Source organism: Stegostoma tigrinum, chromosome 3 (genome assembly GCF_030684315.1).
Source record: "Stegostoma tigrinum isolate sSteTig4 chromosome 3, sSteTig4.hap1, whole genome shotgun sequence".
Lineage (NCBI taxonomy): Eukaryota > Metazoa > Chordata > Chondrichthyes > Orectolobiformes > Stegostomatidae > Stegostoma > Stegostoma tigrinum.
The window spans coordinates 38,309,499-38,324,911 of record NC_081356.1 but is presented as its reverse complement, the minus strand read 5'-3'; the positions used below and the strand labels follow the sequence as shown (position 1 = coordinate 38,324,911).

Genomic DNA, 15,413 nt, shown 5'->3' with positions numbered 1-15,413 from the left:
TAGGGGGTATAATTCTAAGAGGGGCACAGCATCAGAGGAATCTTGGTGTGTATGTGCTCATGTCATTGAATGTGGCAGGGCAGGTAGCAGTATGTAAAGCATACAGTATTCTCTGCTTTAATAGGAGCATAGAGTACAAGAGCAAGGAGATGATGGTAAACCTTTACAGGACACTTGTTAGACCTCACCTGGAGTATTGTCTACGGTTAAGGGTAATGCATTATAGGAAGGATGTGAATACAGTGCAGAAGTGGTTTACAAGAATAGTTTCAGAGATGAGAACCTTCAGTCATGAGGAGAGGTTGCAAATGTTAAGACTGTTATTGGAGAGAAATAGGCTAAAAGGAGAACTAATAGAGGTTTTCAAAATCATGAGTGGATTGTAGGTAGTTGATAAGGAGGTACTATTCCCAATCATTAAGAAACAAGAGGGCATAGATTTAAAGTGATCTGCAAAAGAAGCAGGGGCAGAGTCAGTAAAAAAATGCTCAGTCAGTGACTAGTTAGGCTTTGGAATGCCCTGCATGGAACTGTGGTGGAAGCAGGTTCAATTGAGACATTTAAGAAGGCATTGAAGATTATTTGGATTAAAGTAGTGTGTGGGTATCTTTGGGATAGTAGGAAATTTGCATGTGGTAATGATGCCTCACTTAATCATAGAATCCAATCCCTACAGTGTGAAAAACAGGCCCTTTGGCCCAACGAGTCCACACTGACCCTCAGAGCATCCCACCCAGACCCATCACCTTATCATTCACCTAATCTACACATCCCTGAACACAATGGGCAATTTAGTCCGGCTAATCCACCTAACCTGTACATCTTTGGACTGTGGGAGGAAGCCAGAGAACCCAGAGGAAATGCACACAGACAGTGGAAGAATGTGCAAAGTCCACACAGACAGTTGCCCGAGGGTGGAATCGAACCCTGGTGCTGTGAGGCTGCAGTGCTAACCACTGAGGCATCGTGCTGCCCCATGAATCAGTGGGTGTGAATTGTCGAATGGCCTCTGTCTGTGTTGTAATACTTGTTGATTCTGTGAAATGTCAAATCAAATATTACGCCTTTAAATTAAATTTTTTTTTCAACTGCTTTAGATAGTAGAAAACTGACAGTGTTGGGTGTTCAATTTTTGCCAATTTTTGTTGGGTTGCTATGCCCTCTAGATTTGGACCACGCTGCCCTGCGGAAAAGACCTTGTCTGTTCATGCTAATGTTCTTAATAGCTTCAACATGACTTCCCAACTCCTAAATTCAATGCTCTGACCAATAAAGGCTAGCATAATAAATGCCTTTTTCACTACCTTGTCTACCTACAACTCCACTTTCAAGGAACTATGAATCTGGACTCGAAGGTCTCTTTGTTCAGCAACACTCCCCAGGACCTTACCATTAAATGTATAAGTCCAATTCTGATTTGCCTTTCCAAAATGCAACACCTCACACTTAAGTAAATCAAACTCCATCTGCCACTAGCAAGCCCATCTGTCCATCTAATCAAGATCCCGTTGTACCCTGACGGAACCTTCTTTGCTGTCCACTACACATCCAATTTTGGTGTCATCTGCAAACTTACTGAATGTACCTCCAGTGTTCACATCCAAATCATATGTGTAAATGACAAAAAGATCCAGCACAGATTGTTGCAGTGCACTGCTGGTCACAGGTCTCCAGTCTGAAAAGTAATCCTCCACCTTCACCCTCTGTATGCTACCTTCGAGTCAGTTCTGTATCCAAATGGCAGCGTCTTCCTGTATTCCATGTGACCTAACCATGCTGACCAGTCTACCATGTGAAACCTTGTTGAGCGCCTTACTAAAGTCCAATTGCGTCCACTGCTCTGCCTTCATCCATCCTTCATCAATTATAGCTTATTTTTGAAGAAATAATGATGTAGTACCATTAAAGTACTGTGAAGATACTATAAAATGGCAGGTTATTTTTTATTGAGAATTGGGAATTGCATAAAATTGTATGATAAATGGTACATTAATTAGATAACCTTAATGGTGAAGAAATCCTTAAAGTATAAGGAGTCTTGACACCTTAATTTGTTAGAAGTTCTTGTTTCATAGCACGTTAAAGTGGGTCTGTTATAAATTAAAGTTTGACAGGGACATTGTTGACCAAAGTGCAGATTGTTCTAGTAGTGTATTTACAAGTCATTTTAGATCACTTTAAGTATGTCTTCAGCTGTTGATGGTACGTCTGTGTAAAACAGATTTATGATTACGATAGTTTGAATATTTTAAAGAAACTGTGACTAATAGTGTGCTCCATGCAATTTAATTCAAAGATATTGATATTCAAAGACAGATAGGACAAACGATTTTGGAAAATTAATGTAACTGAACACTACCATTGTGCTCAGACTTGTCATTTACAAAAGGAGCCATTGTCAGTAAGAAGAAAGATGCAAAACAAAGAAGCAGTTGATGCACATTTGCAAGACTCAGGCGCAGAAGTAGGCCATTCAATTCTGAGTCCACTCTGTCATTCCGTAAGATAGTGGCGAATCTGATAATCCTCAACCCTGCTTTCCTGGCTTATCTGCATAACCTTTGACCCCTGTTTGGATTAAAAATCTGTCTCCAACCTTGAATGTATCTAATGATTCGGCCTGAAAAGCTGTCTTCCATAAAGATTTCCACAGATTCACCACCTGCTGAGAGAAAATATCTTCCTCATCTTTGTCTTGTATAGCTGATTCCTTTCTTTGACATAATGCCCTCTGGCTGTCCCACAAGGAGAAGCAAACACTCTGCATCTACCTTGTCATGTTCCTAAGGATATTTCAATAAGACCTCCTGTCCATCTTAAATAATGTCAAATGTTTTATATTAAAGTGGGGAACAGAACCTTTTTTTGAAGAAAACAAAGAACTGGGGATGCTGGAGATCTGAAACAAAGCAAAGCATCTGAGGGGAGAAAGCAGAGATAACATTTCGTGTCTGGTGACTCTTCATCAGAACTGAATGCAGCTAGGAAAATATGCTGTTTATACAGAAGATGAAGTAGAGGAGAATGGAATGAGAGGTGAGTGGATAGGTGAAGACGGAGCCCAGAGAGACTGAGATATGAAAGTGGTAGGCAGATGAGGGGATTGTTGATTGGCTATGACAGAAGAGAAACTGAATAAGTGAAACTGGGACTAGGAGAGACTGGGTACTTTTTACTTCAAGCAATCCATGTAGTGTGATAATAGCCTCAGAGTGGGTGGGAAGGATGTCGCCAGGGTTGGTTGTGCTGGAAGCAACTCATGTCATACTGTCCTTCCAAGTGCTTTTACCCACCCCCACCTATTCCAGTATCAGGCTATAAAGTTGTTGAACTCAGTTTTGAGTCCAAAAGGCTGTAAGGTCCTCAAGCAGAAAAGAGGAGAAAGTTCTTTGAGCTTACCGTGAGGCTAACTGGAACACTGCAGCAGGCAGTCTCCCCTTGTTCATCCCTCCCCACTTATGTCCATGATTCTTCTGATGCTTTCCGTTGGTTTCAGATTTTCCAGTTTGCCAGCAGTAACTGTCTCCTCTGTACACTTGTTTAAATCTGTTTACATATCCATCCCCCAACAGGATGGTCTTGAGGCGCTCCACTTATTTTTGGGAAGAAGACCCGAACCATTCCCATCCACCACCACCACCGTTCTCTGCCTGACTGAACTTGTCCTCCAATTTGAACAATTTCTCCTTTTCTCTCCTCTCACTTTGTTTGCGACTGTGGGTACCCGATGTCATTGATGTATCAGAAAAAGAAAGAGTTGGGGGAGAGGCCTGAGTAGGACTGGAGCAAAGACTGTTCCATGAACCCCACAAAGAGACCGGTTTAACTGGGGCTCATGCAGGATTAATCATTACAAAATTCGGCAAGCTTGCGTTGTAACAAATGAGGTAATTTGGGAAGCCAAAGACTGGGAGGTCAGGTTGAGATTGCGAGGGCTGGTTAAGGAGAATAATGTAATGAACCACAAAGAATCAGGGTTTATATGTGGGATGAATAGATGTTTTTGTGCAAGTGTTTGTTGTATCATTTTACATTTGGCCGCCTTGAAGGAAATCGCGCTATGAAGATTGTATGAAATACACTGGGAATTTGCGGAATTATTTTGTTTTGCAGCTCGAGAAGCAGAGTTGAGAAAATTACGCAAAACTAATATTGAATATGAGGAGCAGAATGCAGTCTTGCAGAAACACATTGACAACATGAGAAGTGCTAAAGAGAAACTGGAAGAGGAGCTGGCTGAAGAACAGAACCAGAATGTAACTCTACACAAACATCTCGAGAATTTGCGACAAATGTTAACCACTAGCTTCAGTAATGTCTCTTTACCAGGTTAGAAAGTCAAATATACTGATACAGTCAATTAATCCATCCAAACCATCACACTTTTGCAACATGTTTCAAAAAGAGATATCATACAACTAGAGGTTTGGGGACCTCATTAGCTACAAAGGCTTTTTTTGTGCCACCAGACAAATGGATGCTTGATTCAAGGACACTGTCATCAAGTTTTTTTTAAATTATCAAGGGTCAAAGTTGTTGCTGACAACTTCAAAGTGGCTAAAAGAGGGTAAAGTCAATACGTTTATCTGAGAGAGTCTTTTTTAAAGTACACACAAATTTAAATCTTAATTTATGTATGATAGATGGGTAGTTTGACATTTTAAGAGAGTAGAATACAAGTACGATGCTGAAATATTAAATCTTTGCTGTAAATACGCCATTATAAGCAGTATTCAGTTTGTGATGCTGGATGAAAGTGTTCTACAAGTTACCTCGCCTCTTTCCTGCTCGTCTCAGCTTTTGATGTAAATTTTCCTATACCAAGGTTTTAATTTCAGTCAATCAAATATCAGAGGGATTGGAAATTAATTGGCCATGATGAACTTTGAAAGGACAAGCTTATGGAATAATGGTAGCAAATATTTATGAGTGTATTTGGAGCTATGTAAACTTAAGTCATAATTGCACTTGTATAGTTAAGCAACCTTTGTCAATAGACCAGATAAGAGCATGTCCTAAATTTTCGTGGGCCCTTGAGTTTATCAGACATAAAGACAATTATGAAATAAGTTACTTGCTCTGGTCCACGTTCAGCTGGTATTAACAATTGCCCAAATCAGATGATAAAAGACTATCTTGCAATGCAATAAAAATTTGCATTTATCGAGCACGTCTAATAATCACATCAAAAAGCCTTCCTAAGTGCTTCAAAGAGCCCGAACGAGACAAAAACTCACCTGAGGCCAAGGAGGGGGACAGTTTGATGAAAAGTTATACTTTTTTTCAACTTAGGTTCTTAAAGGAGCAGAGTTTGAAGTTTTTAGGAAGGAAAACATTTTAGGGAGAGATTTCCAGGCTATCAGACCAAGATGTCTGAAGGTGCAACTGAAGAGCTTAGTTTTTGGAAGGGTGTTCGGTTTACTAGAGGTTTGCAGAGATAGGGAGAGGTAAGGCCAAGAAAGGATTTGACTGGGAATGAATATTTTTAAAATAGATGATCATGCTGGACATGGAATTAGTGTATGTTAGTGAGTATAAGGATGATTGATGATCAGGGGCTTGTGTGAATTAAAATATGGACAGCAGATTGTTGGATGAGCTAAAATTTAGAAAATGAAAGAGTTCAGGCTTTCCAGGAGAGCATTTGAATATTGGAATACAGGCAACTTTGTTTTAACCGAAACCTTATGAACTGACATTTTCAATGAACTGACGAAACTTTTTGACCTCAAATACCTGAAGTTTACTGTATTATCACAATCCCAGCAATCTCTCAGGCAGTCAGTTCACAGTGCGAGTGAAAGGCTCTCTGCTGGTAAGTTTTATTCAAGGCAGAGTTGCATTATACTATAGCGGAGATATTTATACCCCTGCATTATGTTTCTATAACTTAATGTGTGTTTTTACATTATGTAGACCTCTTGATCAATCAGGATCTTTGCTCAACTGGTACACTCCTAGTCCTATTCTATAGAAACCAAAGCACAAATAAGCTGAAGGTTAAAGAAGAGACATGCGCCATTACAGAGGCATGATTAGGTGGTCTCTGTGAGAGAATGTGAGGTTCTGTTCTAGACATAATATTGGTCTGATTTACATGTCAAATAGCTTGCAACAATATGATTGCACCTTAGATAGTAACCAGGGAAATACATGGAGTTATGGCTATGATGTGGAGTTGGCAGTTTGGGCCTGAAGACAATGGCTGTAATCTTCCCAAACTTTAATTGGACAAACTTTTGCTTCAACTGAGACTGGACATCAGGAAAGGAATCTAACACGACATAGTCAGGGATGAAATGGTAAAGTAGAGCCAGGCATCATCACCATACATGAAAATCGCTGTTAGCACTTACAGTAGCAGCCATGAAATCAATGCAATTAAATATTTTCCGGCATTTGTTAGTTTTTGTGCCACTCGTGCTTGAATTTAAAAGCCATGACACTACAAACTCAGCAGTGACTTGGTTTATTGAGCTGTACTTGAAGAAATGTGAAGTTTTATTCTCTAGACATCGAGAGTCTTTGCCGACCACAGTACAAGCCAGTTGCACATTAATGCCAATTTGACAGATTAGCGTACAACAACAAATTTTTTTCTAATCAGGACAGAGGTGTGACGTTGGAAATCAGCTTATCATTTTTGCAATCCAGGTTTTCCAAACCGAAGAAAAATTCCCATCGCAGTCCCATCATTTTTATGCAGTCAGTTAGGTGAAATTCTGCCCTTTAGTCATTCATAGACAATTTATGATATGATACCATATACTGATGGGACAACCAGACATTAAAATTCTGCACAAGAAAATAATTATTTTAAGTATTTATCAAAGTGGAAAGCTTTTTTATCATGAAGAGTGAACCATATATTTAATTTCTAAATGAAGACAAAAAATTAATTTGGTAATAGAATGTAATTGTTATATTTTCAAATATTGTTAATAGAACTAAACAAGTGTTTCTTTTCTAATTATTGCAGCTGAAGGAATGAAATTAGCAGCAATTACTTGCCTTTTGATCAGGGTAAATGAGCTTTTGTGAAAAATGCTTGTTCAGCAAGTAACAGTCAAAAGACTGTTTGCTGTTCCTTTTTAATATTTTTCTGATGTTTGTCAAAACCCTGAAATTTGGCTCTTAATTAACCTTCTACTTGCAGAGTTCCCTAGAGGTAATCTTTTCCTCCAGTGGCTGTTCGTTTGCCATGAATTTAGATTCAGTTTTGGATGTAAATAACATGACCAGTTTGTCAGTGTTAATGGGAACTGCAGATGCTGGAGAATCCAAGATAATAAAGTATGAAGCTGGATGAACGCAGCAGGCCAAGCAGCATCTCAGGAGCACAAAAGCTGACGTTTCGGGCCTAGACCCTTCATCAGAATTTGTCAGTCCATTTCAGATAAGCTTGTAACCTGGTGGTAGTAGTACAAGTAATAATGATGACAGTGTTTTTGATTTCTTTGTTCTTTTTGTCAGCTGTCTGGTTTGCTCATAATCTTTCTTTAAAAAGCACACCTTAATAAACAAGTTGTCTTACTTTATTCACGTTAGTCGTGCTTTGTATTGTAGTTTGTCCAGAAGACCACTTTTGTAGTAGTCCTGTTAGATTAGACCAAAAGACAATAAGAAATATGGACAGAAGTAGGGTGCTTGGCCCTGTCAGCCTGCTCTGCCATTCAGTATGATCATGGCTGATCCAAAACACCTCGTATCCACTTTCCTGCCGTTTCCTCATAATCCATGGTTCCCTGACTAATCAAGAATCTGTGTATCTCAGCATTAAATGTTCATGAAAACTCACCCAACGCTGTTCTGTGACATGGTGTTCCAGTGGATTTCAATCCTGTGAGAGAAGAAATAACTCCTCATCTCGGTCTTGTACTGCTGCAGTAAGATTTCCCTACCTTTTATACTTCAACTTGCATGAACTAAGGACCAACTTCTTATTAGCTATATTTATTACCTATGTGCTAGAATTCAAAGATAAGATATCACATTAAATGTGGAATTAGCACGTTGCAGCAAATATAGCAACAATCTTTCAGCAAGCAATGTATTCCAACCAGAGAAGTAACAAACTTCTGCGGTACATGATTGATGGTGTCATAGATACAGCCAGTAGAAAAGGTTTGATGTCTCCTTTGTAAGGAAACCGAGGCTACAGTATGAGCCTAAAAGAGAAGCCTTGCATAAAGACAGGATGGAACTCCAGTAAATTGGGAGGCTATTAAAACCAACAGTAGATTACAAAGTAAGTAGCATGAAGTGCTAAAATGGATTATCAAAAGAACTTCCAAGGTTATCAAATGTTACCGCAAAAGTTTATGAAACAAAATTTAGAGACTAGTAAATTGGCATATGCTCTAATACAGTAAAAAAATGCAGTATTTGTGCAACTCATTATAGGATTTTAGTGAAGTATTTTAAAGCATTGTCTCATGGCCACCAGTTTGTTCACAGCAATATGATAAAAGACCAGACAGTCTGCATTTGTGATTTTGACTGAGGGATGACAGCTATTGGCTGGAATGTCAGGGATAACTCCTCCTCTTCAAAAGCTTTGGAAACGTTTGCATTCCTGAGAACGCATCTTATCTGAAAGACAAAAATTATTCTTCGGTGCTCTCCTTCGGTACTGCGTAGGGTTGTTAGAATTTTTTTTTTCTTATGTCCTGGAGTGGAATTTGAATTTACAGCCTTCTGTGTCATAACTGTTCCTTTTTGTAACAGTCGATGAAGGGCTTAAAGTTCATTTTACGTTGGTTCCACACAATCTACTGATGCTACCTAAGAGTGGAGATGAGGAATTCTACTCTAGCTTCCTAAGGGAGTAGACATATCTGTTCTAGCTCCCTAAGGTCCTGATAATTATGCTTGACCAAATGTTTTACTTGTTGCTAGTATGCAACAAACTTGTTATCTAAAAACAGAGCCTTTCCTGTGGATAATATACAATATTCCTCTACCTTTTAATTACTGTGCAGACCTAAGACAAGGCAAAGACAAAGGAAGTTTGGGGCAATGAACAGCCTCAAACAAACCTTGCCCAGTACTGCAAACTGGTAGAGATGGCAAATGCGACAAGGTATTAGAGTTGGCACCTCAGCAAAGAAGACAAGGTTGTAGTGGTATGGATCTGACCCTTGCCATGAGAAGAAACTCAGAAGACCAAGAAAAAAAAAAAAAAATCAAGCGAGTGAACTTACCATGTTAAGAGCATTATGCATGATGAAGACACAGAATATCAATCTGCAGCTGAAATATGAACACTAATGGAGAGTGACAGCAGCCATGCAAGCAGCAAAAAGACAAGTTCAGCAGTCAACATCTAACTTATTTCAGTAGCTGACAGTGCTAAGGCAAGAGTGTGGTCAAGGAAAGAGAAAATTACCAGCGACAGAAAATACAGAAAACTGAGACAAGGAGGCTGTCAGCCTTAAAGATTGAGGAAAGTTACAGATTATGGTATAAATGATACAGTAATAATGTGGATGCACAATTGGCTGTGCTAGGAACAGTAATAATTAACGGAAATTTTTCACAGTTGAGGATGGTTTGTTGTGGAGTTCTCTAGTGGCTTGTGCTCAGACTTTTGCTTTCGCTGATATATTTTAGTGATTTGGATCTGGACGTATAGGGATAATTTCAAACTAGGCAGAATACGTGGAACAGAAAAGAATCGTAAACTGTTGAGTGTGGAATTCCAAATGGATTTTGACGTGGCGATGGAGAGGGGCTATAGGTGGCAGATGCCTTCAATGCAGAGAGAAATAAGGTAGGTAGAACATTGAAAGATAATATAAAATAAGGGTACAGTTTTAAAAAGGTGCAGCAACAGAGGGACTTGGATGTACGTGTACACAGATCATTGAAAGTGACAGGTCAGTGAAGGCAGTTAATAAAGCACATGGTGTTGTTGGCATTCTTAGTAGGGGCATTAAATACAAAAGCAAAGAGGTGATGTTGAACTTGTGCAAGACACTTGCTAGGTTTCAATTAGAGTATTGTTTACAGTTGTGGAAGCCACATTATAGCTTGGATGTGAATGCATTGGTGAGATTGCAGAATGTACAAGAGTGGCTCCAGAAATGAGAAACTTCACTTATGAGGATAGATTTAAGAAGTTGAGTCTGTTCTCCTTAGAGAAAAGAAGGCTGAGAAGAAATTTGGAGACATTTTCAAAAATCATGAGCAGGCTAGATAGAGTAAATAGGGATTTTTTAAAAAAAATGAGAAGGCATTTAAATTGTGTGCAAACAAAGAAAGGGTAATAAGAGAAAAAGATATCTTTTCAGAGAGCAGGTAGTTAAAAGTATGGAATACCCTGCCTCAGAATATGGTGAAAATAAGTTCACTTGAGGCATTTAAGAGTGATTATTTGGATAGAAATGGTTTGCAGGGATATGGGGAAAACGCAGGAGATTGGCACCAGGTAATACAACTTAAGCAGGCATGATGAGCCAAATGGCCTCCTTATGAAATGTAACGCTTCTGTGATACTGTGATGAGGACAACTGAAGACTGTAGGAGATGACATTAGAAATCCCAAAGGAAAAGGGAATAGCTTCATGAAAAAGATGCAAAGGTAAGGGAGTGCAGCAGTAACTTGCTCACTAATTTTTAGTGTGAGTTCTGTAGACTCACTCAGTTTCTGCCTTCGTTACAGTCTTGATCCAAACATGGATAAGGTAACCAGAATAGCATGTGACCAAGTGTGATTTCAAAGAGCCCTGGCAAAATCCAAGGGAATTGGAGCAACTTACCATAGGTCAGAGTCAAGCCTAGCAATCATCTCAGTTCCAGGACATCAAAGTTTCTTAGGGTATTATCCGAGGCCCACAAATCTTCAGGCTGACTATTCTCAGTGAATTTCATTACCATTACCATATATGCATGTAACAGGACCTGCCAAAGTAGGGGTTTCGGCTGATGAGTGACAAGCAATATTGACCCCAGATAATGTCAGCAGTGTTCTGAATAAGAGGATGTGTCAGATTGTATTCCCCAGTGACCTGCTGTTGGAACTATATTTCATCATATACATTGCTGTTTTGGATAATGCACTGGGAAGTTAGATCCAATTTTACAGTTGACACCATGAAACGACACAAGTCTCATAGGTGGAAGTGCGGAATTGCAGCAGATTATAGATTGACTAAGATTAATTTGTTACATCTTTTGATCAATATGTGAAAATGAGGTCGTCCTCTCTGGATGCGAGAGAGATAAAATGAATTTGTATCTTAATGGCAAACAAATGAGGGCAAAGCAATTGGATATCCATGCACACAAATCACACACTGACAGCGGAACTGTAAAAAGGAATAGAAAAGATCTTGATTGTAAAGGATTTAGAATACAGAGATGAGGAATTGAGGCCTTAGTGTTTTAGAGCATTGTTCAGGGGTCAGAACAATGTTTAATTTTGGGCTGTGAACATCAGGAAAGCAATTGTCTCTGAAGACAGTAGAGTGCAGAGTCACCACAAAGACACCAGGACATAACAAGAGGACATTCTTTATAAACCTTTTGCCTACTGTGTTCTCTTATGATTAGAAGAATGATGTGTAATATGGACCTTTCAAATTATTTGATCGAGTGGATGCAATGAACCTATTTCTTTTGGTAGCTGAATCTAGTCTAAGGGTGATTTAACTGTAAGTAGGACCAGAAATGTGTGTCCATAAGTAATGTTCTGTGATGATCCTGCTTTATCTGGGAATACTGTGGAATGATGCCGGAGATAGTCAAAGACTGGCAGATGTACATCTGCATAAGGCAGCTGTCAAATTGTCCATCTTTGCTTGCCTTGCAAGCCTTGACTCAGCACAAAAGAGAATTTAAAACTATTTTTGGTAAATGAACGTATGTTCTCATTGTAATAGGTTGAAAGATATCTCTTGATATGTCTGGCTAAAGGCTTTAAAAAATCTTTTTGGAAAATAAGTTAATCTATGTGCAAACACTTTTGAATGACCTGTGAGATGGGTTCCCATTTGAAAATTTTAAAACTACTAAACATCAGGATAAAAAGGCAATCATGATCAATGCTACTTCTCTACCTCAGCTTGATTAATGTATTAGCCAGATTTGGCAATTTTCTACAACAAAACTTTATTTTTACTGTATATGCCTTGATCAGCAGTTAGCAACCAATACATAAAATTAATCAAAAATAAATGTTCAGTTTTCATTGCAAAATATTTTTTTTTAACGGACTGTTATCTGTCAACCAGTTACCAGATGCTGCTATCCTAACCCTGAAGATTTGCAATATCCTACTGAATGTGATTAAAATCCTTAGTTTTTAACCTGACTGAAATTTCTTCCTTATTAAGGGATACTAAATTAATTAACACAAGAATGTTAATAATAAGAATTATTTAAACACTAGACATGCCACAAGAAGAGCCTGTGAAATAACAAAAGCAAAATGCAGTGTTTGTTTATCGCAGCTTTAAACAAGACATGCACGGTAGATTCATTCGGTAGTAGCATATGTGGGGAGAGAAACAGTGATTGTTTTGGATTAAAGATCTTACATCAGAGCTGGGAAGAATAGTGCTAAAACAGATTTTAAGCAAGTTGAGAGGGTGCAGGAAAGAACAATAAGAAATATCTTTGACAGGGTGGGATGCAGGAGAGATTAAATCATGAAATTGATGGTACAAGCCCAAAGAGATGCTACCAGATTACTGAATATTTCCAGTATCTGAGTTTTTACATTTGAGAAATACTTAGACTGTTCAAGGGAAATATCCTTCTCATCGTTCTTGACGTAAGTATAATAGATAAACACCTATGTGCCTTTCTTCAAGAGTCATTATTGGCATTTATTTATTGTTTGTCAGCTTCAGCAGTCCAACATGACTTGTTTTCATGTCTTTCCTCAATCCTTAGGAAGTGGAGAAAGCGTGACATTAGAGACAGTTGATTCCTTTATGACTAAACTTCACAGTATAATAGATGAAGACCCTCAAGAGAATGAGAAACTTGTGAGAAAGGTGCAGGAGATCGTAAGCAATCTAGGCAACAGGTAAACATATCCAATTAATTAAGGTAGTTGCTGTCCAAGTTTGTTTCATTTTCCACAGGATTGTCAACTGTGTTGGAGCTGTTAATTTATCTATTTTTCTTTGTATAGAGCTTCTGTTAGGGATGGTTGAAAAGCAGGTTGTTCATGCTCTTATGTAATGTTGATATGATTCCATACCTTTCTGTGAAATGATTCAGTAACAAAAAGTTAGAAATTTACAAAGTTCTAAGCCATGTTTTGTTTTCATCAGAAGCAATTTAGTATATTGCAAAAGGTGCAAATTGCAGTCCTTAAGCAGAGAGTTCATAACTGTATCACTACAACAGTGTGGCCTGAGGGAAAAATCAATTCTCATAATTTGGTTGTGGAACTATTTTACAAGTCACTCACTGCAAGCTTGATATTATTGTATATGAGCATCAATCTGCAAACTGTGAATTTTGAAATGAATAAGCATTACATCCTTACAGGAAACTCAGTGAAGTGTGTCTAAAACAGCGTCAGTGTTAGAAATAAGTTGCTGCATTTATGTTAATTACTGTTTATGGCACCCTCAGATTTCTATTACTGGAGTGAAATATTTTCTCAAAGACTGAAGTCATTGAAAGAATTATAACCATTGGTACATAATGAGGAAACATATATGCCTGATATAATAATTTAATGGATAAAATTATGTTAGATTATAGGATTTGATAAGTCCTTTGTAGAAAATTGTAGCAACATGAAGTTATTTAACTTGCGTATATACGAAGTGCATATTAGGACCTCATGACAGTTCTGATGCATTGACATTGTGAGAATTGTCCAAGATTTTTGCACCTCCATTAGCAATTCCCCTGTCCCCTGGAACATCCACAGAAGTCTCTAGCTCTGAATTAGAATCAGGCAGTGAGACAATCCTGACGTACTTCAGTACTTATATAGGTAGACAGACAAATTGTGGTCTAATTACCCTATGGCTATACGAATACCACCATTTGTTCCCAATTATGACGTGCTTAGTTGAAGTTGAATGTTCTTTGCACAATCCCTCAATATTAAGTATCTCTAACTTGAAACATGATTAGCTGTTTAATCAGGGCTCTTGAAGACCTTGGGGGGGGACAAAAGAATCTACTAAATTCTACTGTTCTAGACAGCTTATGGGGGATGGGGTAGGGAATTAAAAAAAGAGAAGTCTTGTACTATAGAAATTCTTTCTTCCACCAGTAGTGATTGTAATCTGGTCAGCCGGGTGGACGGAATAGAATGAGTTCTCTGATTGGGGCTGTTAATCTGGTCCAATCAGGGAGTCCTGGCTTACAGATAGAAACAGGAATATCAGAGGTTCTGTTCACTCTGGGAGTGACAAGTGTAAATAAGGGGTGACTTGGTGATGGGAGACTGGTCTCTGTGAATTTATTTCAATGCCACCCTTCTCATTTCTTTCTTTCCGTCACCACCTACAGGCACCATTAAATGTGGTTTATGAGGAATTAACGAAAGTGACCTTAAGCATTCCAGCTCATGAGCAATTTTAAATGAGCTCTGGTGCTGGTAAAATGTGACAGTTGCCTATTGTGATATGCAGTGATGGTTAAAATGACTAGGAATGCATATGCTCACCGGGTGGCCAAGTCTGATAAGACCAGTTGACTATTAAAGCTGACAGCTTTATATGTTGCACTATTAATTGTGCTATTTAATTTTCATATTTTAGTTTTAATTACTCAAGTGTACAGGTCAGATAATATAGATATAGAATAGGTTCTGCAAGGTCTATTAAAGCTGGTATCGAGAAAGGAGAAATCTGTTTTAAGGACGAATAGCCAAGAAGGGGCAAATACATAACAGACTTTATAGTGAAACAGCTTGAACCGGGATTCTTGCAGTGAATTGTTCATAGATCATTTCCATTTTCTTTTAGACTGCCTGCTAAATGTTTATCCTGATGCTATTTTGTGGATGGGTGCCCCATTGTAGAAGTTGTTTTGACTAATAATTTACATTATGTCTGTTTCTCACTTCCTTAGGTTATATTTAACCATTTGCAATCGTCCATTGGACAGTATTTTACAGCCTGGAACATTTTAATTGCTTATTTCATGCAGTAAAGTAAAAATCCAATCAGACCATGTAATATTTCAATACAGTATGTTTAATGTGCTGGTTTTGTCTCTTTCCCTGATTATTTCATGTTCAAACTGTTTTGGTACCTTTCTTCTCTTCCCCCCCCCCCCCCCCCCAAAAAAAAAAACTTCACCTGACATACTTGGAACATATAAAACCTTTCTTGCCAGATTTTGACACCTCCTGCCTTTAAAATTTGGACATGGCTTCTGCATGGATTGTCTCAATTGATATTTCTCAGATCCCTGCACTGATTTCAGCAGATTGG

At 38.4% G+C, this 15,413-nt stretch overlaps 1 protein-coding gene across 3 annotated transcripts in view; it reads left to right on the top strand.

Moving 5' to 3' along the window:
* LOC125450936 (SWI/SNF-related matrix-associated actin-dependent regulator of chromatin subfamily E member 1-related-like) overlaps positions 1-15,413 on the top strand; it is a 48,266-nt gene that overhangs the window by 26,230 nt on the left and 6,623 nt on the right. For all 3 annotated transcript variants that reach the window (XM_048527409.2, XM_048527410.2, XM_048527408.2), the window contains exons 8-9: positions 4,114-4,329; positions 12,898-13,033. In XM_048527409.2, the coding sequence (XP_048383366.1) occupies positions 4,114-4,329; positions 12,898-13,033 (352 nt within the window). The remainder of the gene's footprint in view (positions 1-4,113; positions 4,330-12,897; positions 13,034-15,413) is intronic.